At 40.1% G+C, this 24,974-nt stretch overlaps 1 protein-coding gene across 7 annotated transcripts; it reads left to right on the top strand.

The window, feature by feature from the left end:
* Positions 1–288: 288 nt before the first annotated feature.
* arhgef37 (Rho guanine nucleotide exchange factor (GEF) 37) lies at positions 289–16,694 on the top strand. 7 transcript variants are annotated; one of them, XM_060885474.1, is made up of 15 exons: positions 673–733; positions 834–880; positions 4,494–4,574; positions 5,327–5,652; positions 6,418–6,547; positions 7,081–7,228; positions 7,846–8,045; positions 8,159–8,289; positions 8,589–8,693; positions 8,954–9,067; positions 9,554–9,871; positions 10,189–10,317; positions 12,061–12,256; positions 14,010–14,182; positions 15,894–16,694. In XM_060885474.1, the coding sequence occupies exons 4-15, from the start codon at positions 5,329–5,331 to the stop codon at positions 16,101–16,103; spliced, it is 2,178 nt and encodes a 725-aa protein (XP_060741457.1). In that variant the 5' UTR covers positions 673–733; positions 834–880; positions 4,494–4,574; positions 5,327–5,328; the 3' UTR covers positions 16,104–16,694. The 7 variants fall into 7 exon arrangements, with proteins under 7 accessions (XP_060741458.1, XP_060741459.1, XP_060741455.1 ...); XM_060885473.1 differs by lacking the exon at positions 4,494–4,574 and having other exon boundaries at positions 638–733; XM_060885475.1 differs by lacking the exons at positions 673–733; positions 834–880; positions 4,494–4,574 and adding an exon at positions 289–366.
* The last annotated feature ends 8,280 nt before the right edge of the window (positions 16,695–24,974 follow it).

A 24,974-nucleotide genomic window follows, 5' to 3' on the forward strand; every position in this document is an offset into this window, starting at 1 on the left:
TTGAGATGAAATATCTATATTATATATGAACCTATATAAGGCCTTTAAGAACGTATCAAAATACGTAGCTTTACCAAAAGCAACCACACGATGTCACTATATCACTATATTCTATTTGGATGATATATTCCACTGAACTGTGCAATGGAGCAGGAAATTCAGTGGAGCCTCAGCAACCCACAACAAATGTCCAAGAACAAAAGTCCAAGATCATGATCGGTGTAATCCATTTGGGTGTTGAGTAATGACTTCTACATACACCGTAGTTTGTCTAGTACAAAGTCATTTGGAAATTGTCCAGCGTCACGGTTGATCTCTTAACGTGAAGCCATCGTCTCCTGCACTTGTGACGTCACAATGCTACAGGTGAACCAGAGCTCATGCGTCATTTTAGTGCAATAATAGTTTAATACGTGAACATAATGTCAGAACCTATAAAGACAGGCACATGTGTTGTGTTGACACAGTGTTCAGTAGTAGTTTTTAGTGTGTTTAGAGTTAGGACGTGCTGTATTTGGGACGTGGCCGAGCGCGTACAGACGTGAGAGAATTTAAGACGCAGAACACGGAATGTGACGGCGGAAGGTGACACCTTGAGTCACGGTTTCTGTTTGTCGCTTATTGTGTAATTAAGTGTGAGCGTTTCACAGGATGTAAGCAGTCAGTCGAGTCCCAACAGCATCCCTGAAGGAACATGAAGGTCCCTGAGTTAATGGTCTCCTCTCGGCTGTAGGTGAGCGGGGTCGCTGTCGATAGACAGAAACTTTCGTATTTTGCGTCTTTTTAATAAACGGTTAATATATTTTTTTAAATATTGTTGTATTTTTTTTTAGTTTCTACACGTTGTTTGCGCTTGTAGGTGTGACACCTGAAGAGTAAAGTGAGTCCAGTCTTTTGCTTTCTATTTTAAAGCTTCGATGGAACACTGTCACTTTACTCAGAGAGCTTCCTGTTTATTAAAGGATGTAGGAACAAATGACAACTAAAATTAATTTACTTCTGTTATTATAGCAGGTGTGTTTATCTAAAAACAATCGACATTTGTTTGAACTATCCTAATGTAATGGAAATTAGCTTGGAATAATAACAGAGTTAAACTTATTTATATATATGTAGGTTTATGTATGTGTGTGTGTGTGTGTGTGTATATATATGTGTATATATATATATATATACATATATATATATATATATATATATATATATATATATATATATATATATATAATCTCAGAATCAGATTTATTGGCCAAGTGTGTTGACACACACAAGGAATTTGCTTCCAGCAGTTTGTGACTCTCTAAGGTACAGACATAAATAACACTATACTATACAAGAAAACAATGCAGACGATGAGATACAATATAGACAGAATGAGTATAAAATATGAATATAGAATGAATAAAATATATAAAATATGAACGATCAGTAATGTACATAAAGTGTGGGGAGTGCAAATAACAATATTGTGCAATATGCTTTTTGTGCAATATACAGCAGTAGTAGTGTGTGTAACATATACAGATGATGTGATGACTGACAGTTCTGATAATGCAGTACTTATAGATATGAAGCAGTGAATATAATTATGGTGAGTTGTTAATCAGGGTGATTGTTCTGGGGAAAGAAACTGTTTCTGTGTCTGGCAGTTTTAGTAAGCAAAGTTCTGTAGCGCCTGCCAGAAGGGAGGAGCTGGAAGAGGTTGTGACCAGGGTGTGAAGGGTCAGTGGTGATTTTTCCTGCCCGGTTTCTGGTTCTTGTGTCGTACAAGTCCTGGAGAGTGGGCAAGGGGGCACCGATTATTTTTTCTGCTGTTTTTACTGTGCGTTGCAGTCTGTTTCTGTCCTGATTTGTTGCTGCACCAAACCAGATGGTGATGGATGTGCACAGGACAGATTCTATGACTGCAGTGTAGAACAGTATTAACAGCTCCTGTGGCAGAAGATACTTCCTTAATTGGCATAGAAAGTACATCCTCTGCTGGGCCTTTTTGATGATAGAGTTTATGTTGCACTCCCATTTCAGGTCTTGGGAGATGGTAGTGCCCAGAAACTTGAAGGCCTCCACAGATGACACCGGGCTGTTGGATATTGTGAGGGGGGAGTAGTGTTTAGGGGTCTTTCCTAAAGTCCACTATCATCTCCACAGTTTTGAGGGTGTTTAGCTCTAGACTGTTCTGACTGCATCATAGCACCATTACCTCCTGTCGGTATGCAGACTCATCGCCATCTTGGATGAGACCGATGAGCGTAGTATCATCTGCAAATGTCAGGAGTTTAACAGTTTGGTCACTTGAAGTGCAGTCATTAGTGTAGAGGGAGAATAGAAGTGGGGAGAGGACACATCCCTGAGGAGCGCCAGTGCTGATTGACCGAATGCTGGAGGTGACACCTCCCAGTCTCACCTGTTGTTTCCTGTCTGTCAGGAAGCTGGTGATTCACTGACAGATGGAAGGGGGTATAGTGAGCTTTAGGTGTTTGGATTGAAGAATTTCCGGATTTATAGTATTAAAAGCCGAACAAAAGTCAACAAACAGAATCCGGGCATATGTCCCTGGGCAGTCCAGGTGTTGCAGAATGTAGTGCAGTCCAATGTTGACTGCGTCGTCCACTGATCTGTTTGCAGGGTAGGCAAACTGTAGGGATCCAGCATCTGTTCTGTGACAGTCTTTAGGTGCCAGCTGTTCAAAGGTCTTCATGACAACAGATGTCAGAGCGACAGGCCTGTAGTCATTCAGTCCAGTGATGGAGGGTTTCTTGGGGACCAGGATGATTGTGGAGAGTTTAAAGGATTTATATTTCTTTCACTTAACATCAAGTGTTTTTTCAGTAAGTTATTTTACGCTCAGATTGTCTGTTTTCTAGGAAATGGTTCATACCCACACTTCTGTCCATGTACGAGTTAAGGGCCACTTCTCACTTTTCATCAGCGCGCTTATCGTTAAAAGGAAGTGGTGGGGAAGTGGAAATACAGTGGCTGAGCTTCCAGAAGTGAAATCCTCCCCTCAGTTTAAACAGGATATGAATTTAAAATAAATAAATAAGTAAAAGTTCCAGAGAGCTATTCTTAAGAGATTTTGTTAAGCCCTGTAACCTAAAAATCATTGGAAGTTGGTTGTTTTATTCAATAACAAGACCTATAACAAGTTTTTTTTTCCCATCACAGCATTTTGACAAACTTTAATTTCCATTCATTCCAATATCGTGCAACATTTGTTTCCGGTTATAATTTACCAACACCTGCATCTCAAGTTAATAAGAGAAACTAAATAAAAAAAAGATTTATTTTCTCTGGTGTCCTTCATCAGAGTTCTTTTAAATGTGCTTTTAGAATTAGATTTTATGAATTAGATTCATATAAATCTTCCAATCAGATTAAAGATTTCAGTAACCCTGTGGTAGAAATAAACCTCTCCATGAAGTTGACCTGCCTTATACTACACATATATACTTCATTGTGTGTTGTGAGGATCCTGACCTATCCTAATTGTTATACATCAGCATTGTTGGGATTACATGAATCACAGAATGTGCATGATTCAACAAACTTGTGGTTTGTAGTGAAATTGTGGGTAAAAAGAAGAGAAAGAACGCACGGGAATTTTACCATTAGACATTAAGGCTTCACTGGTGAGCTTTTCTACCATGTGTTACTTTCTGCTGTTGTGTGACAGCCAGTCACGTGCACGTTTGCCTATAATTTGCACCATGCCTTGTTAATTTGTTCACAGCTACTCAGTTTGTAAATCTGCGCTTTGTTTAACTTTCACTGTAGTGTGTAAGTAAATCACATCTGTTACAGTTCTGTAGGAGGTTTAAGCACTTCATAGCAAGTTAAGCTTCATATTGCAGTTAATGGATTATCAAGTGAAGTGATTTATTGTCAGCCTACTTATTTTCCAGGGCACCGGTTTGATCCAGGAGTTCATGTGGGTTTCCTCCCGTGTGAGTTGTTTGAGTTCTCTGGTTTTGTTTCATGCACCTTCAGAAATATGGCAGTAGGTGAACTGTGCTGTTCTTGCCCCAAGGTGTGGATGAGTGTGTGAATGTGTTTTCACTCAGTGTCAGCACCCATCCAGAGTGTATTTCAGGTAGCATTCTGGTGGTCTTGTATAGTTTAAAACATGCCCGTCTGTGCACAGAGATTTTGCTTTTAGTTGTTTATACTCTGATGTTTCTCTCGATAGTGTGTGTACATGAGTATCCTGCCACTTTAAACTTTAGTCTGCTTCCTTAGCAAGCATCACTTCCTTTTCACAAGCTGCTGCAGTCAGTCACCCCATTCAGCTGTGTGTGTGTGTGTGTGTGTTCCCAGTGGTCTTTTCCCATTCCCTAATAGCCCCTCCTTCCCTTGACCAACCCATCCCCCTTCAGTCACACACCCATGCCACATGAGGCCCTGCAGTCTGACTCAGTGAAGAAAGTTACCCCAGCCAGATTGTACGTACATGTGTGTGGGTGTTTGTGTTTGTCTCAGACGTGTTTTTGTCTCAGACGTTCCTCTGCTGAAACACACTGCTCTGCCCTGCTCCGTCTTCACAGGAAGATCCGGCATTAATTATTCTGTCTTTGAAGGTAATCATGCACTTTATTAGCTATTTTAAGCAGTCTGACTCATAGCAAACCTGCCGCTTTCCTCTTGTTTCGACTGCAGGAGTGTTGCACTGCACTGCACCACTTTTTTCAAGGCTGTCAGCTCTGCGAAACGTGCTGAGCAGGGGCTTTTTTCCTGTTTGTGTATATGCGAGCTCAGACCAAGTAACGCGACTTAGAACTGTAAGAGATCTGTGAGGTTTGTTTTGGTAAAGTGTAAATTGAAGCTTTTGGTATCTGTGAATGTTGACTCAGCTGATGAGAAGAGTCAGAGGGAAAATATTGGGTTTGATGCTTTCTCAGCAATTTTGTTTATTTACTTGGTCATGCAGTATGTTTCTGACATCTCTGGATCTTCTTTTCTTTTTTTAATCAGGGTTTTGTAAGTCAGAGCAGTATATAAAAATGTGCCATATGACAGGTAGCATAATTTAACAATGCTAAACAGTAGAGACAGAATGGTTCTGGGCTACAGACGTCAATTTGCGAACAGCTTGTTGTAGAGTAGTATCATTAGTTTATAATTATACCTTAAGGATCAGTGTTGTACCTGTTCAGCAGTTGTTTACATTGATCATACTCTAGGGATCTAAAATTTATTTATAGAACTGCTGACTGTTCCTTCATTTGGCAAATGCACTGCTTCCTTCCTGTCTGTTTATGTTTTACAGTCCCTGCTTTTCTGTGCTATCCTAGCCTTTCTGAATGCTAACCTAAAGTTTGTGCTTCTCCAGCTATGAGCAGGTCCGGCATGGAGCGTCGACTTGGGAGGTTAAGCAGACAGGGAACGTCCGAGGAGCTCCCAGAGCTGAAAGAGGTGGCCGAAGAGGTGAGAAGCCAGATACCAGTGGTGACCGTGGAAGATGTGGACGGAGATGTTGAGAACAAAGAGGAGAATGATGGGAAGAGGAAGACTAAGGAGGAAGAGGCAGCAGAAAGGGAAAGGAAAGCTCAGAGGCAGAGCATGACCATACAAGAGCTGGTGGATACAGAGAGGAACTACTTGAAGAGCCTACAGATTTGCACAGTTACTATCCGCAACAACCTAGAGAAGCTACAGGTAGGTCAACTTCTTACTGTTTTACTGTTAGGATGGATCATCTAATCTTCACCACATTTGATCCCTTCAGTGCAGTGTAGACAGTCTGTATGTCTCTAGGCTTGATTAAACATCATTTTTTTCGTCTATTATTTTTGTTATATATTAAGGCTGATTTTTGTAAACAATGACTTTCAGAAGTATTGTGATTATGCAGTGAAGAAAGCACAATCACATTATTAAATCTGTATCTAAAAGTCAACTAGTATGCAAGTGCTGTTCAGCAGCTTAGGTGTAAAGGCTTATTGATGTGTAAGGCTTAAAACTGGATTCGCTATGTGCTGTATGTGATGTGGTACCTTATGTGATGTGATTCACTTTGGCTGGACCAGAAAGCGGATTATTTTACAATAACCGCACACCGTAGTATGTTTTATTATTTTCATGACAGCGATTTGCCAGTGCTACATTTGTATTTTTATGAAAGAACACCATTTAATACAGTGAAACTAATGAAAAAGTTAGCTCATGCTATCCCATATGTATACTATAGAAACATACAATTTATCTGTAACAAATCACTGACTATAGAGACTAGAAAAATTGCATTTATTTAATTAACATTAACATTATTAGTGCATTAATATGAGCTTGTGGTTTGCTTCCGAACTAGCGTCAATGCTGCTTCTTTAGGAAATGAATCAACACCTTCTGACTCATCAGAATCGAGAATTAAACTGCACCATGTTATAATATGTTACATACTAAATATTGTCCTTCTTGCAGCCCCCACTGGATAATCTGGATGGAATGTTCCAGCACATTGACAAAGTCATGGACGTGTCCGGTCGACTCCTGAGCCTCCTGGACAAGGCACAGGTGAAGCCCAGTGATCCTCAGTTCCTTGAAACTCTCTGTAAGTATTACAGGAAAAACTAGACTGTAAAGTTCACGTTCATCAGAATACTTTCTGTGTGCACTGGCTGCAGTGTAGACACCTAAAGCATACTTGGAGATATTTAGCATTGTAGAACAGGAATTTCAAGTTCAAATTCTTCAGAGTTCTGTCTCGTCTCTCTGTTTCACACCCATCATACCTCTGCCGTATGTGTTGTCTGACTGGAATGTTCCAAAATTAGCACATTCTGAAATGTACTATACCTGATCTCTGGTACACTTTGAAAACCTTGACGTAATGATGGAATTTCGCCAGATCCTCAGTCTCTCAGCCTCAGGGTATAGTAAACATATCCTAAATTAAGGTTGGATTTAAAAACCACTTTTATCAGCCATGGCATAAAAACGACCTGTTTTTTAAAATTGTTGTTCCATGCTCATTATTTTGTTTACAGACAGAATTGCTTTTAGCTTCATGGTGAGCAGAGAAAAAAACATTTTGCTGATACCAACCTTAACTTTAAATTTAATCTTAACTGTCCTATTTTGTAGGTGCTTCTTTCCTACAAATGACAGAAGACATAGAGATGGCATACAAGGAATATCTGGCAAACTATAATAACATCACAGCTATAGAGGCTGGCTACAAGCAGAAGGAAGTCCAGTGGATGGAAATGGTGAAAGTCATCAAGTCCTCTGCGTAAGTCCTCACTCTGTTCAGATGTTCAGTTTACAGCTTTGTAATCAATGATCTGGCTAAATGTCTTTCAGAACGCACACCTCTACCAGTGTTGGGCAGTAACGCGTTACTAGTGTAACGCAGTTACTTTTGACAGTAACTAATACTCTAACGCATTACTTTTTAAATAAATTAACTTCGTTACCGTTACAATATGTTGCATTTTAAATTAATTCATTTTGGCTGAAGTGTAGCCTAGAGCCTAACCTGTTTACAGCAGCGACGCAGTGTAGGTTTGATGGATGCCAACCTGTAAACACGAAGATGACGCCGCACTGTGGGCGTGTTTCCGTTTATTCAAGTATGTGCGGCAGTAATGGCGAGTCAAGGCGAGAGCAAGACGAGTTTCTCAAAGTGGAAATGTGCTCATTATTTCTTTAAAAAAAGTAACTAAAAAGTTACTTTTAACAGTAACGCGTTACTTTTTGGTGTAAGTAATCAACAAAGTAATTGGGTTACTTTTTGAATGAAGTAACTGTAACTAGTTACTATTTCTTAGTAACTAGCACAATACTGACCTCTACATAGGCCTGTGACACATTAACATCCTTCTACACTCTTCTTTTTGTTTCTCTCAGGCCAGATGTGAATGCCTCCACTCTCAGTTTCTTTTTGGTGATGCCTGTACAGAGAATTGCCCGTTACCCCCTGCTTCTGCAAACAATACAGAAACACACTGATCCCCAGCATCCTGCCTACTCCCTGCTGGAGCACACGGCCCAGGTCACAGTCCAGCTCAACTGCAGGATTAACGAGTACAAGCGCTTCCGTGAAGTGGGTAAGGATATGACTTCAGTTCTGGAAATATTTATAGCATCAACACTGTTTGCTTACTGTACGTCAAGTTTATTATATGTCACTGTTGTGTTTTTCTTTTCCATTACACAAAAGCTGATAAGTACAAGAAGACAGAAACCTTGACCATCAAAGACAAGATCAACCGGCTGAGTGGTCACAGCATTGCTAAGAAGACAGCCAGACTGAGCCAGTACATTAAACATGAAACTGGTATTGTACCAAAGGTATCGCACATTGTTTACTAAAGCTCCCCTATAGTATAAAGTGAGATTATGCCCTATAGTTAAACAGCTTAATCTTTAAACAGCATTGGCTTTGTCTTTGCTATTAGTGCAAATGAGGCTGATGGGCAATCAGACATGTATGAATACTTTATTTAACACTTCACACCTTGTAAAGTGCTGAGACTTGGGTTCAGTTCGCCTGAAAGGAACTATACTCTTTAAAAGAAATGCTGTTTATTTACAATCAGAACACAATGCTAGTGTTTAAAATGGTTTATATATTTCTCTTTTGACTGTAGGTTAAAGATGAAGAGTTTGATGCCCTTGTAGGATTTTTCTTTATTTTAGAGAAGTGTGTTACAGATCTGCATGCCAATATGGCAACCTATCTCAGCCACCTGCAGGTAGGTGATGAATGAAAAAAAAAACCCTCTTATTTATTATGAATTTATTTTACATATTCTGACATGGTATATATTGTTTGCATTAGTTTGTTTGGAGTAGAGTGCTTTCTTGCCTTGCTATTTTAGCGTTTATGGGGAAATCCTGTGGGGTTAAATTTGTCACATTAGTGTGTTATGATAGTGTATCGTATATGCAGTAGTCTGAGTTGTGAACTGTTTTTTTTTTTTTTTTCTCTTTTTTACTATTTTCATCTTCACAGAGGTTCCTCAGCTGTAGGCCAGAGGAGGCTGACTTGGACCTGGAGGGTGAGAAGGCTGCCCTCTTCTCAAAGGAAATTACTGTTGCTCTGAGACAGTGGATATTCCCAGTTTATGTGAGTGCTCAGAATATACTTGAAAGTTATGAGAAAGAGGAGTCAGTGTGTCATGTCAGCCATACATCAATTTCGATCTTAATGGATTTACTCGTCCCCAGGCCAACGGTGAAGATGGCAAGGGAATTTTACAAGCAGCCTTGCAGATAGTTACACACTTTTTTGTTTTAATTGTTTTAAATGTTGAAGTATTTTATTTTATGAGAATTATTATTAACAGTTTTATGTGCCAGCAATTAGCTCTGTCACACTCAGAACAAAAGTGAATTTTTGTTCGAGATCATGTTTAGAGATTATCGTGTTCTCATTCAGTTTCTGCACCTACACATCCTGCATCATATGCTTATGATTCATTTTGAGCTAGACTGTGGAGGCAGATAAAAAGATTCATCACAGTAAACCATCAGTCAGTTTTTTCCATCTCTGTTTCAGTACATGAGATTATACACTTCATCCTATTTAAAAATGTTCCTATGCTTCCTTTAGGAGGCTCGCCTGAAGACTTTGGTATTCAAACCATTGTCTTCTCTGCATGAGCTGATGGCCGGGCCACGCAACTTGATCCGCAAGAGAAGGGACAAGCTGCTAGACTTTGAGACGATTGAGGAGAAGAGTAGCCTGAGCTATGATGAACAGGCCATTGCCAACACCTACAAGACCATTAACACACTGTTGCTTAACGAGCTGCCTCAATTCAATGCTAAATCCCTGCAGCTGCTGTGGGCCACGCTGGGTGCCTTCAGCTGCCTACAAAAGGACCTGGCTATGGACATGGAACAGCTCGCCACCAGCTTCACTCACCAGGTTGGTAGGAGAAGTGCAATTGGGAATAACAGAATGGTTTGTATAGAGAGTTTAATGCGTTTCTTGGGGCATCTAATTCCCGTAATCCAAAAACAGACGGTCTTTGTTCTCTCTGACCTTAATTTCATATAATGCTGGAATTGAAACTATTTTACTAAACTGGTATAAAAAAATAACAAACAAAAAACACTGATCTATTTTCATTATCACGTTATCACTCTGACATTGTGGAATCCACCAACCAGGAAACACAACTCAACCAAGAGGATGAATATAGATGCTGTGATTATATCTTTCTCTCCCTTTTCTTTATGCAGCTCCCACACACTTATATGGACAACAGTGCATTCTGGGAGTGGGCAGAGAGCTCAGTGCTGGAGGGTGCCAGGAAGCTGGAGAAGCTGTGTCAGAGCGTTCAGGATGAGCTCAATGCTCCCATTGTGAAGGTTAGTCCCAGCACAGAGCCTTGTTATTTGTGCTGTGTGCTTGTGCAGTGCTGTGTGGGTTACGCTATGTCCACCCTTAACTTGTTATGGAGCTTATGAGCCATAGCAGAACAGTATAGGAAAATGTGCTTAGTAGAGCCATTCACCTTGAATTAGCCCGCCAGAGGGTCACGTGTTTCATAGGGAGCCCACCCATTAAGCAAAGCCCTATCCCAAGCCAAGCACTTTATGACCAGGCGTACTGTATTACAGCTGGGAGCAAACATCTGTCGTCTATTTGTTCGTTTTTTTTTTTTTTTAAATATGGAACATATGAACAGGCTATAAGAAATTAGAAAGATAGTAAAGTTATATTTCATATTCTAACAAAATAAGTACACTGGACACAGTTGTCATTGTTCATAATAGTGTGATTCTCCTGTTTGGAAAATGGCATTACTTCACTGTCTGTGGTTAATGATGATGGGAATAAGGTCATTTTTTTCATTATATTGAACAGGCAAGTTCTGACAGATGAATTGTGTCTGATCTGTTCAACATACTATCAGAGCGTAATTTCCTAGCAAAAGTTTATGCCCGTTTCTGTCTTTCATTCTGACATCTCCATAAGCAGGCCATGTACGATCAAAGACCACATACTGCATATTCTCAGTCCTCTGCCTTATTTCATTTGGGGCATGTAGAGATGCCCCAAATTAAAAGCTGACTGGTCTATTAGTGTAGCATTTTTGGGGATGGGAGTATTTAAAGTCTTTTCTAATCATGGGCCTGAGACATCTCTTCCAGGCGGACCAAATGAACAGCAATTCAAATGTCATGGTGCATGAGTACTCATGATGATCTCATCACAGTGTATAATAATAATAATATTTTGTAGTCCGTTGCACTGGTTTAATTCAGCCAGGCAGGAGCTTGTAACACTATGGCTTTCAAAGTGTCATGGGTAATAATTAAAGCATTGAGTCAGATACATTTTGCTAAACACGTAACATTATTACCACAGTGACAAAGCTTCTGTAATTGACAGTTTCACAGGATTGGATTATGCTTATGATTATTAGTGTTATTATGAAAGCTCTTGCATTTGTTTGGTTTGACAAAATAAGTAGCAGTGACACCACAGTCATGCTTCATAAATCTTATTTTAAAATGTAATTCTGCCACTTCTTATGCTTTTGTATGACTGGCTAAGCCATTCCTTTCCTTGCAGTACCTTTAGCAGTGCCTTGTATGTGAGATTTAAGTGACTTATTAATACTAATACATATCATTATAAATACAGTGGCAAGTTTCCCAGTTTTACGACTGTAAGATATAAGGGTGGGTGTGCTGTTGGAGGAAAACAAAAATTAAGGTGGTGGGGTCTTATTTTTCAGTGCTATGTAGACAATGTTCAAATAATAGCACACCATAAAGAGTATTTCCATTTTTAATTATATGTGTATATATGATATTATTAATTATATTATTGTGTAATAGTTTTGTGCTATTGTGTAATGGTATTGAAAACATCAAGTTTTTTTGATTGATTAATTTTTTTTTTTATTTGAACATAGGACTCCTTATGTTCAACACATGCAAATCAAAGCATAATTACTGGTTACATGCTCCTACAAATATTATGGTTCGATTTAATTTCGTGTTAATTTGAGCAATCAGAAAATTGCAAAATCTCAGTGTGTTGTGACTATTGACCTGTGTGTGTGTGCGTGTGTGTGTGTGTGTGTGTGTGTTATCTATCAGCCTGTTGTTGCAGTGTCTGAAAAGTGCCTGAAAGGACTGATGGAAAAATATGGTGCAGAAAAGCTCTACCAGCTGACTGGGCCTGTGGTGGCCACGCGTGACCTTGATCTTAACCTGAACAAAGGCGAACTGGTGGCTGTGATCAGCGAAATGGACACGCGAGGGGACCGCCGCCGCTGGCTGGTAGACGCAGGAGGTATTCATTATTCATCATCATTAAAAACAACATTAATACCAAGATTAAAAAAAGGTTAAATCTACTAATAACTTTTGTGCAGAGTTTCTATTTCAACTATTTACAAATGCATGCAAGGTGACACAGGAGACAAAGGAAGAGAACATGATTTGATTGTTTTTTTGAGCACTCCAGGGTTCCGTGTTTGCCCTTTATTCTATGTAATATGTTTATGTGCATTTCTAGGACAGTCTGTGCTGTTTCAACTTTAAACATTGCAGGTTCAAAAACCTTTGACTTAGCAAGTGTCTACTTTATTGTTATAGCTTAGACAAAACCAAGCAACACAGAATGGCAAATAAATAAGTAAACATATCAACCAAATGCTGCACCACAGATCTAAGATCTGAACCTGTTATTTAAGATCCTATTAACAGGCTAAGGCTAAGATCCTAATGAGAATCTAAATGACACTTCTAGAACGTGCTAGAATTAAGGGATAATATACCGTATCTTGACAGTTGTGTTTATATTTACTACAACAGCATGATTGTTAGTGAGATATTGCTTAATTATGAAATTGATTATTTCTCAAAATCTGCTTTTGAAGCTGTTGTAAAATCATCATTAAACACATACCTGTGACTGCATCACAATAACTGAATTCTATATTAACATTGAAGCAATACAGTATACAATTTATACAATAACAATTGTTACACTTAAGCCATTAAGCTGTGGTAGAAGAATTAATAATACGTGTCATTTATTTATTGAGTGCTAGCTTATATTACATTGTTTTCATACCTTGAGCTTCATACCTCAGAACACTATTACCTGTGATAAAACTGTAAGACACACCCTGTCCTGGCTCATAGCTTCAGTAAATGTGTGTGTCTAATATAGCGTTCAGCGTCAGTTCAGGCAGGCCACATAGTCAAGCTGGGCTATCAGCTGATGTCAATTTTCTAACCCTGCCCATCAGCTGATCTGATTCCTAAGCGCGCTATTGGTCCCTTTCAAACAGGGCGCCCTATTTAAATGCTTTTTTCAGTCTGTCTGCTTGTCTGTTTCCTCTGCACTGCTGCAACCCACCTCCTCCCCTAGCTCCTCCTTGAAACTTTGTGTTTAACTTAATCAGTGTCATTCTGTTGTCACTGATGCAGGCTTTGTTCTAAATGGGGGAGTTTGTCTTGCTGCTTTCCCAGTTAAATGGGAGATTGTCCCCCCACGAAGCTGCTGCTGTTCCCTGACTAGCTTTCATGGAGCTCATGAAAAGGATGGGGAACAGAGAACAGAGAACAGAGCATATCAGAACATACCGCCAAATGTAAATTTTATAAGCTTGCAAATCAAAAATTTAAATATGTCAAAGAATTGTCTTTATTTTGACTCAAGTGGTCCTGACTGAACTACTGTTCTGTTTTCTCAAAGGGTTATTTTTGTGCTTGGATAATTTTATTTGTGAATCCTGAGGTAAACATGTAGATTTTTTTTTTTTTTTTCCAAAAACTGACGCAATATAGTGCACTTGTTTTGTTACTTTAAGTTCATTGATGACTGTTAGCATATCTTTTATTTATATTAATAAGTATTTGTTTGAGTTGTTTTTTTGTATAAGCAGCGACATCTACTGCTCAATTGCTGTCACTGCACTAGCTTGCACATGTAATGTTTTCTCCCTGACAGCCATGTTTCTCTCTCTCTCTCACACACACACACACACACACACACACACACACACACACACTCAAAATCTGTCTGTCTTTTTCAGGTCCCAGGGGTTATGTTCCAGCATCCAAGCTGACTCACTACAACCATGTTTCTCTGGCACAGCCTCCTCCTTCCCCACTCCTCAGCGCCACATCCAATGGTCCAGGAGCAAGGAGACACTCGTACACACCAGGAATGCAGCCCATTATCACCAGAACTGCGCCCTGCTTCCAGGTGACCAACACAGAAACCACTATAAGAATTAAATGGCAGGTTATGAATGCCAACCATATACTCGGCCTAAATTGGGTGTCAGAGAGATGAAGAGCTGAAGAGAACGATGGCGATGATGCTCTGCCTTGAGAGCATCAATCACAAAGACACACACACATATGCACACTTGGTCAAATGTAAAAGAGTATGCCTACTTTAAGGAAGAGTACATGTGAGCATGAGCTTTGCAAAGCAATAGAATATAAACACAATAAAATCACAAGCATAGAAATGACCAGCATAGACTCAGCAGCTATGTTTGATTTTAATTTCTACATGGATACATGCTCACACTGAATTATTCATTCATGTGCTTTGGCTTTCAAATGGCATATTATTTTGCCAGTTTTTTGGGGAGAAATCTGAAGCCATGATGAGCTGTTCTCTGGCTGGGTGGGCGTAGGTGTGAGGGAGAGATTTATGGCAGCTGTGACAATAAAAGTGTGGCCGTTCTTTTTCCTCCCCTCCTTCTTCTTTCCCCCGACAGTGCCATTAATCATTGGGTCATTAAACACAGCCAGGCGACATCCAATTTCAGAGCTGTGTTGTATCCTTCACCTTTGTAAACTCAGGTGAGGGAGGTTAATAATTTGCTCACAAGATATTATCTGTTTAAAAACAGTTTGTTTGGTGGGTGGTTCATTGATACAGCAGGCAGTGTTCATGTGATCCACACCTGACGATGGTCTTTCTTCTCTTGTCTGTATGGGTTTCCTTTAAATACTATGGGTTTCTTTTTTTAGTTTATGTACATGCATTTATTTATTCATAGATGATTTATTTGTAGTAGACGTTACTTTTATTGGCCACATGGGGGCAGTCTTAGCCTTCATTATGAATTCAGACTCTGGCACTAGCTTAAGAACAGTAAATGGGTCACTGTTTATATCATTATTAAGTATATTATGGAGTATAAAAAGAGAACAGAACAACTGAACATGGTAACAGTGAAACGCTCCCTAATGCATTTTACTCCTGAATCCACCATTTTATCCTTTCTTTGTTTTTATTTAAAAAATAAGTCAAATAAGTAAGTAAATCTGATAAATCTTTGCAAATGCAGCTTAACATGTTAACAAGGAAGCTCTGGAGTCTCGAAGACTTAACACCGTAGAAAAATGTAAAGTTACAGCTTTATTTTTAAAGAAAGTCTGACCCTGGAGAAGTTAAGAAGGTCTGATCCTTCATTCTTCTCATAGAAAACCTCACCATATCAACAACTGGTTTTTAATCAGTTTACCTGGTGCTTCCACTATGTTAATTGCTATAGAAACTCCAACATATTAGAACAATCCCATTGTTCTAACCCTTGCTGTTGCAACTGATGTTAGAGGTCTGTTATAGAAAATGAATCATCTCATAATGACCACTCAGAATGAAGCAGTGCTTCAACAGTGTTGTCTTCAGCCAACTCTGTAGCTTACTTAAAAGGAGCAGAATATGGACTAATAGTGGAGCCTGAACAGATTTTCCCAGTGCTGTGTTTTTCCCAGTGCTGTGTGCGACTATTACTAAATGTGTACAACTATTACTAAATGTATCATTAATGTATTTATCCTCTGCAATAGCTGCAGTGAATTATTTAGTTCGGGCTGCATCGCAGTTTGCTCTACAGTGAAGTAGCAGTGAAAAGTGACCTCTTATTTATTTTCTCTCTTTTCTGTTTCTCCAGGTGTTTGCAGGGTACGACTTCACAGCACGGAGCAGTCACGAGCTGTCTCTGAGGTCCGGAGAACCAGTGCGTGTAGTGGAGCCTCACGATAAACGTGGAAATGCCGAGTGGAGTCTGGTGGAGGCGCGAGGTCAAAGAGGCTACGTCCCTACTAACTACCTTGCCGTTCTGCCTTCAGTGGTGGCATCACCCACCCTGCCTTACCACTAGAATCTACTACTACAGCATGTCTCTATGTGCACTCCAAACACTCCCACGCACACAGCTGAAGTGTTCTCCATGTGAGTGTGGGTAGGTGATGATTTCACTGTCCAGTCTGTGAACTGGAGTGGTGCTCAGGCCTCATCCAGAGTCTTGTCTGCAGAACAGCTCTGTTTTAAGCCGCTGCAGAGAGAGCCGTTTGTCACAGCCGCAATACCAGGTGGAGATGAGCTGTGCAGCACTGATCGAGTCTGTGCTGTGTGGGTTTAACTGACGCTTATTATTTGTCTGTGCAAATGGCTCTCTGGCTGAGCACGATGGAAGGCATGGAGTAATCGAGTGATAGGATAAAGGGGTGATGGACATGTTCTATGCCTCAAGCAATGTTCTGCATTATTTGTCTCTGAATCTCAGAGGAACTTAAGAACCTTGAGCTTTGCTGTGAAATGTGGATCTGAAGGTGTGAGTCAGCGCTGATAAACCTGACTACCATGCAGAAGGGGGACTATTTGCTAAATCTGGATGAGCTTGAGCTTTTAATTTTATTTTTGTATTTAAAAACTGTGAGACTAAGTGCGACAATACTGATTTTTTTTTTTTTTTAACTGAATGTTAAATAATTCCTGAGTGAAATGTATAGAAGATGCTGGAATATTTTTAGAATTATGAGACACTGTGTTATGTAGATATGGAAGTGTATACTGTTTAGAACATTTGTAAATATTTCTTTCATCATGTAAATATGACTGCAAAACCTTACTCAGTTTTAACCCTGGATTAACATCGCATTCTAGTTGGCATTTTTTGCACAATGCGTTGCACTGATTTAACTACTGAACTTCTAAAAAAAAAACCTCTAAAAAACTAAACTTATGAACTTCAGCAGAAGCTACTGTTGCACTAATGCAGAGAAAACCACCTGGCTTGCTGCAGTGTTTCCACGCCTGCAGTTACTGTAGCGCTCCACTAGGGGCAGCAACGCTCTATTCTCTCGCACTCAATTTTCACTGGAATAAGCTTTATTCTGTCAACAGATTTACTCATTGTATGTTCTCAGAAGTAATCATGAACACACTCTGCTGTACAGTGTTGTATGGAATTGCTTTGCGGACATACTCCAAAAATCACTGTGGCTTATTTTTAAGCTTGAACGAAGAAAACGGAAATCTTTACTCCGATACTAGAATCATTTTAATTTATTTTTATTTAATTTACCACTCAAAACCTTGCACATTTTAAGAAAAAGAACATCAATCGATTGCTTCTTACTGATTACTTGTTACTGATTACTGATTAAATGGTACAGTTGCACAGAACAATTCGTTTTTTTCATTATTATTTTTTTCTTTCTTGACATAATGATACCAATGAAGTATTTATTGTCTTCTTGGCAGTCGGTTTGCTGATGTCTGGAGTATTATACACAACATGGGGTCTGCTGGTCTGATTATGGATTTATTTCTGAAAGCAGAAATCAGGGTTTCATGCTGCATTTAGCTCTAATGCACCTATTCCTGTGAGAGCGTGTGAATGTCACTGCACCACTGGTGATGGCTGTATCTTGCCTGATGCACATTGTGTGTGTGTGTGTGAGTAGGTGTATGTGTGTGCACACAGATGTGCATGGATACATGTTCTGTGTTTGTCACTGTCTCCTCCCACAGCCATTGTTGCTTGTCAGCAATGATTTGATGCATTGACTCCCTTTAGCTACAGCCACCTCGCTGAGGCACAACACACTATAAATAAATTTTTCTATTCAGCTGGCTAAAAATAGCTTCTTGTCGGCAGGATCCCTCTGCCGTGCTGCACTCCCTCTGTGACGATGTTAGTGCGTCTGTTTTCTCTCCCGTAACACTGATTTGTACCGCCCCCCCTTTTTTTTTTTTTTTTTTTTAAACCCTCATCTCACAACCAGGGTTGCATGCTAAGGTAAAATGATATGACGTCCTTGTATCTTCTTGTGTGTGAGTTCCTTTGCAAAGGAGATCAGCTGCGAATAAGAGTTTTATTGGAATATAGAAAACCTAGTGCTAGATTGGATTTGTCTATTTTGGTTGCAGGAGGAATCTGTATCCAGCACTCTGGAGAACATGTTAGTTCCAGCCGAGCGAGTGGCCATCCTGCTAAGAAAATCTCCCAGCACAAAATCTCCCAAAATCTTTTTGCACAGAGCTGCAGTGCAGCATTAGCCTGGGATTAAAGCCGCTCCAATCGATGTTGGTGATCCTTCTAACTTCTGCTAGACCTGCCACAGAAAGAGCCCTTCTCCTCACTTTAGTCCTTTCATGTAAACATCTTTTCAAAGCTCTTCTCAATGGTTTAACACTGAATCTTCATGTTCCAGAAAGGAATGCATGCAATTACACACTTGATTTCAGATCAATAAACTTCACCACGATTCACTTTATAGAATTAAGTAGATTGGAAGAGCCTTGGGTCGATCCTGAGTTGTCTGTGTGTTTTGTCTGGATTCACTGCTTTCCTTCCAGCACAAAGCCAGTAGTTGGATTTGCGATGCTAAATTGCCTGTATGTGTCAATGTGTGTGCATTATGCTGTCCAGGGTTTATTCCCACATCACACTCAGAGATTCTGGGATAGGCTCTGGATCCAATGAATAACCAAGATGGTCAACTGCAGATGGGGAAATGAAAGAGGCTAGATTAAAAATCTCAACCCCTCACTGTGCTTTTATAAATTGTATCCAAGCACATGACAGAAATCAAATATAGCTAACATTGTATCTATGAACAAACCGTTTAGAAACCATTTGCATGAGAGTTTGCCAAAAAAAAATTATTGACTGCTCAATCTGCAAATACATCATGAGACCATTTGATTCATTTAGGTCTCACTGGTACTATAAAGTCTCACTGATATTCACTCGTGACCTTGAGGCTACCCCAGCCTGCTTCCCATGTGGCTAGCATATGCCACATCTACACCTCCATTCTGAGTAACGTTTCAATCTTCAACAGCACAACCACGGATGATGTACACTTGATTTTGCAATTAACACCACTTATATTGGGATGTGGTAGCTCAGTGGTTAAGGTGTTGGGCTACTGATCGGAAGGTCATGGGTTTGAACCCCAGGTCCACCAAGCTGCCACTGCTGGGCCCCAGAGCAAGGCCCTTAACCAGTTGCTCACTTGTAAGTCACTCTGGATAAGGGTGTCTGCTAAATGCCGTAAATGTATATACCAAGACAGTGGTATCAAATACTGCACTCATGTTGTAATCTGTCTATCATTAAACAGATAATATTGCTCTTAAAACATCAAAGTTGTAAATTCATCTACTCCTAACTGATAGTCGAATGCTGAAAATGAAAGTTACCAGTAAAAAGTGTAGACTTGCACTTTGTCACTCTGAATGAATTCTATCCGAATGAATTGCAATCTGATGCAAATATTTGTTTATCTTTTAAATACATATATACCGAACATAACTTCTGTGCAAGTGCAAAGCGATTATTTCAGATCTATAACACACCTTTCAATTTCGGTACAATTTTCTTTCGGATCGAGCTCAGTCAGATCGACTGAGGTGTTTACATAAAGGGGTTTTGATCCGATTCCTAACAGATTATTTGGTAGGATGTAAATGTACTGAGTCGAACCACAATGTTTGGTAAAAAAATCGATGACAGTCACATTGCTGTAATTCTAGGATTACTATCTGCGATTTAAAATAATGCATTGGTGCTTTCTTACCTGCATATTTATAGCCTTTTCTTGTATTGGCTAAATGCAGGATAATTGAGTCATAGTCAGTGTGTTCTCCTTACAGAGATCCTCTCTTTTATGATGGGTTAATGTATTGCGGCTGTGATGAAATTATTTGTTGCTAATTACAGCGCCCATTATTTTTCTCTCAAGAGAACTCCTGGGATTTTAGCACACACTATAAATACAGCTTAGCTGAAGTCTTGTGAAGGAATGAATAGCAGCAGATTAAACTTTAAACAGTAAGATATGACCAGAGCACAAGCATCTAACTGAAGTTATATTATCAGCTGGAGTATAGCTGTCATGTTCTCTGGGACAGAAAAGAAGGATAATGATAAGACACCCAGCTCTGTGTCTGTCTTTTGCTCTGTTTCAGAGATTGTTGAACCCTGTGCCATGAAGATAACTGCTTTCTCTCACATGCAGTAAATTTTATCAGTCACTCAATCAGAGAGTTACAACTTTCCCAACCCACACACCGGGATAAATAAATCAGTCCACTGGGTCCACGGTGCAGATTTAGCCTGCAGGCTGCCTTTCTTTACCTCACGTCTAAGCCTCAGATGCCCCACCCATAGACTGAATGATGTACAGTAAACTGAGACGACATTCACCAAGCAGCTTGATTTCATTTGGTGCAACTGATCTTCAACACAGCAGACACTAACTATAATGCCAGTCTCAGAGAAACCTGTTAGTTCCAGTTTCATGGGCTGCCGCGTGTACGCACCTAGGAATGGGAAAATGTACTTAATAATCCTATGCTGTAATATTCAGTCATTCATTCATTTTCTACCGCTTATCCGAGCTATCTCGGGTCACGGGGAGACTGTGCCTATCTCAGGTGTCATTGGGCATCAAGGCAGGATACACCCTGGACGGAGTGCCAACCCATCGCAGGGCACACACACACTCTCATTCACTCACGCACTCACACACTACGGACAATTTTTAAAGAGATGCCAATCAACCTACCATGCATGTCTTTGGACTGGGGAAGGAAACCGGAGTACCCGGAGGAAACCCCCAAGGCACGGGGAGAACATGTAAACTCCACACACACAAGGCGGAGGTGGGAATCGAACCCCCAACCTTGGAGGTGTGAGGCGAACGTGCTAACCACTAAGCCACCGTGCCCCCCTATGCTGTAATAATTTTCCTGAAAATATCATTCAGTCTGACTATGTTGTTTATTAATGAATTTATCAGAAGTCGGAAATTATTTTTGACATAAATCTAGAATTAGGAAAGAAAAAAGCTAACTTGTTACTAGCTAACTAATGTATGCAAATTAGCAAAATTTCCAACATGATTGGTGGAGATGATGCAGTGGCTTAGATCTGAGCACATTTGCCTCACACCTCTGGAGCTTCAAATCATAAAAACTCAGGGCCATAGAGCAGTGACACGTGGAAGCAAGAAATATTTATGATAAAGTTCTTATAGCTGTTCTTTTATTGGATTGATCACTTGTATTGAACAGGTATAGTCCAATCCTCAGTAACTCTAAAACGAGTATAAATGATGTAAATGACGAAGCTTTACATAATGTGTTCTCTTAGTGGAAAGTTTAGGAATTAAAACTAATATCTCAACTAATATATGAAACATGTTCAAGGTATAAATCTGTGCCACGGAACCATCCAGGCCATGGAATTTATTCATTCATTCATCATTCATTCATCTTCTGCCGCTTATCTGAACTACCTCGGGTCACGGGGAGCCTGTGTCTATCTCAGGCGTCATCGGGCATCAAAGCAGGATACACCCTGGACGGAGTGCCAACCCATCGCAGGGCACACACACATTCTCATTCACTCACGCACGCACTCACACACTAGGGACAATTTTCCAGAGATGCCAATCAACCTACCATGCATGTCTTTGGAACGGGGGAGCGGAAACCGGAGTACCCGGAGGAAACCCCCAAGGCACGGGGAGAACATGCAAACTCCACACACACAAGGTGGAGGCGGGAATCGAACCCCGACCCTGGAGGTGTGAGGCGAACGTGCTAACCACTAAGCCACCGTGCCCCCCGCCATGGAATTTATTTCACAGTAAAAAAAAAGGCCCCTGATTGAAGTTTGAGAAACACAGCTTCAGATCTTGCCGTTAAATGTCATCACTTGCAGGTTGTCGCTCATCCAGAATGTAGCACTAAATGTCTAAAATGTTGATCCGGGCTGACATTTTATCCTGTTTGTATACGAATGAGCAACGTGCTCATGCAAGCAAGTCGGCTGAATCAGAACGCTCAGGATCTTTCAGCTGGACGCCGCCTTGCTTCAATGCTTGGAAATCCAGGCTATATAAGTGTCCTCCTCTCTCCTTTGACCTTTTGCTCTTGCTCTTTTCCTCCTTGCAGGTTCTTGTAAACAGTGACCCAGCATGTAGCGGTTCTAAGTGTTAGCAGTTCATGGGGGCTTCACTTCATTACACTCGGGTTCCTGGGTGCCTTCGGCCTCGATTACAGGAATATAACTTTTACATATATTTTTTTATTTATCATGCATTATGTTATTCGTTAAGTGGACAAGACATGAAGAAAATCAGAACACAACTACAAACCACAAACAACAGCAAATTCAAGGTCAGGTTTATGTGTATAAAGAGTGTTTAAGCATCTATATACTTTCTGATGAACTTCTTTTGATACATTTTACACTCCTACACAGACACAGTGCATAAAAAAGATGTAAACTGTGTGTACAGTCATTCAGAAATTCAACATTAACTCACAGCACAAAGTTTGATTGGAAATGATGTCTCACTATCATAAGGAAGAATTTTTTTCCACGTCTGTTATCTGTCTGACGTAGTAAAAAACATTTAATATGATTTAATATTACTATAACGAAGAGTTATTTTGTCTTCTGAATAACTGACTTCATCTAGACAGGTTTAAAGGGTTGACATTCACACTATTGACACCGTATCTAAAACAACATCCTGTAAATCAAAGCATCAGTACATTCAATTACGATCACTCAATATTTCCTCTTACTGTAAACATCCTCCAGCTCGGTGTTTTCTGCCATCTCTCCCGCTGGTGCTTGCTGTAGTCAATCAGCACAGAGTGTGTAATGTTAGATACGGACTTATTCTTCGTGTTTTGACTGAACATCGACATGTTGCTGAATTTGCTCGTGTTGTTGTGTTCCTGGCTTGTTAATATGTCACAGAAAAAAAACGACAAATCGAAGAAATTACAAATCTGTGTTTGTCTTTGAGGACGTCACCCCCCAGTTTGCTCGTTAGGCAAAAATGTTAGAGATATATAGAGACTTAATTTAAAAAAACATTTCATTCTGTTTCTATACTTATGCAAAGCTGCTTTGAGACAATGTAAATTTATTGAAATAATTTGAATTGAATTGAATTGAATTTGGCTTGGGGGCACGATGGCTTAGTGGTTAGCACGTGCGCCTCACACCTCCAGGGTTGGGGGTTCGATTCCCGCCTCCGCCTTGTGTGTGTGGAGTTTGCATGTTCTCCCCGTTCCTCGGGGGTTTCCTCCGGGTACTCCGGTTTCCTCCCCCGGTCCAAAGACATGCATGGTAGGTTGATTGGCATCTCTGGAAAATTGTCCGTAGTGTGTGATTGTGTGAGTGAATGAGAGTGTGTGTGTGCCCTGCGATGGGTTGGCACTCCATCCAGGGTGTATCCTGCCTTGATGCCCGATGAGCTTATACAACTAAGCAATTGAGGGTTAAGGGCCTTGCTCAGGGGCCCAGCAGTGGCAGCTTGGTGGACCTGGGATTAGAACTCACAACCTTCTGATCAGTAATCCAACACCTAAATCACTAGGCTACCACATCCCTTATGAACGCTATTCGTTATTAGCAAGAAAAAGGAAAAATATGTTTAGTTGTGGAAGTCTGGTCAATGGCAGTAAAATAATGCTGGACAATGTTTCCAAAGTAATGATTTACAGTATAATCTCAGTGTCCTGTATTTTTGAGTCTGGCTCCTCTCAAGGTTTCCTTCATATTTCTTTTGCCACTGTCGCCTCTGGTTTACTGATGAGAGATCTAAATCTCCATCCAAACGTCTATAAAGCGGCTTGGCGCATGTTATATATTTTGTTGAGTATTTAATATTCTTAAATTATTATAAAATGTTTAAAAAATAATCACAGCATCTCAGGTCAAAAAGCTTCTATTGTCATTTCAATCATATCCAGCTGGTACATTACAACTTTCTGATGCTACATAAAACATAGAACTAAGTACACTACACAGTACTACATAAAGTGCATGACAGTGAAAGACAGACAGTACAATACAACAGATTTGACAGTGCAGCTTTGACCAGTACACAGTTCTTTAATGAGTAAAATTTTATGGATGTAAACAAAAAGGACAGCAGAAATGATGTAGGTTATCCAAATGGTACTTTATCCTCATGATTGTAGCAATCCGTCTAGAAAGTAATGTGAGAAAATGTACATTTTGGTTTGTAAGTCGTGTCCATCATGACACTGCTGACTCTACATTGTTATTGGGAAAGACTTTGGCGAGGTTGTGTGCATCCTAAATGCCAGCGCCATTGATTGAAGGAGCCACTCGGCACTTCAGACAGTATCTGTACTGCATGATAATGCAGTTTGGAGAGAGATATTGTCTTCAGTATCCACACACACACACACACACACACACACACTAGTCTTCCATATCCACATAGAAATGTCCCCAGTAAAGAAACAGAGCTCCGGCTCTTCTACAGACTCACCAAAGAGCCCAATCTCAATGGCAATCAATCCAGTCACACCAATACACAAAACATGCTTTTTCTTCTTCCCATCTCACCCCTCAACCCCCTGTACCCCCCCCCCCCCCATTCTATTCTTTCCTCCTCTCTGTGTGTGACTCATAAAGAGATAAATCTTGGTAGATTCCATGACCTTCACACCTCCCTGATTCAAATGAATCCACCCCTACTGTAAAGCTGCGGTGTTTTTCTGATTCTCTTCCTGCCTCTCTTAGCCGTAAAATGAATAAAGGATGATATATGTTTTAGAGGACCACACACTGATAGCTTTTCCATAAAGTGTCTGTCAACATGGACTGCACCCACCCTCCTACACAGATACCCTTAGGATGGCACAAATCCAATTATCATCATCTCAATTTTTCATCCTGTCC

The sequence above is a fragment of the Tachysurus vachellii genome, chromosome 13 (genome assembly GCF_030014155.1).
Source record: "Tachysurus vachellii isolate PV-2020 chromosome 13, HZAU_Pvac_v1, whole genome shotgun sequence".
Taxonomy (NCBI): domain Eukaryota; kingdom Metazoa; phylum Chordata; class Actinopteri; order Siluriformes; family Bagridae; genus Tachysurus; species Tachysurus vachellii.

What these genes read in the sequence shown, in the direction of transcription:
- arhgef37 (XM_060885469.1), top strand. Translation starts at nt 4,448, where the DNA reads ATGTGTGTGGGTGTTTGTGTTTGTCTCAGACGTGTTTTTGTCTCAGAC. An exon ending in AAAGTCATCAAGTCCTCTGC is followed by an intron (nt 7,229 to 7,845) that starts GTAAGTCCTCAC and finishes TGTTTCTCTCAG; the next exon opens with GCCAGATGTGAATGCCTCCA. An exon ending in GAACTGCGCCCTGCTTCCAG is followed by an intron (nt 14,183 to 15,893) that starts GTGACCAACACA and finishes CTGTTTCTCCAG; the next exon opens with GTGTTTGCAGGGTACGACTT.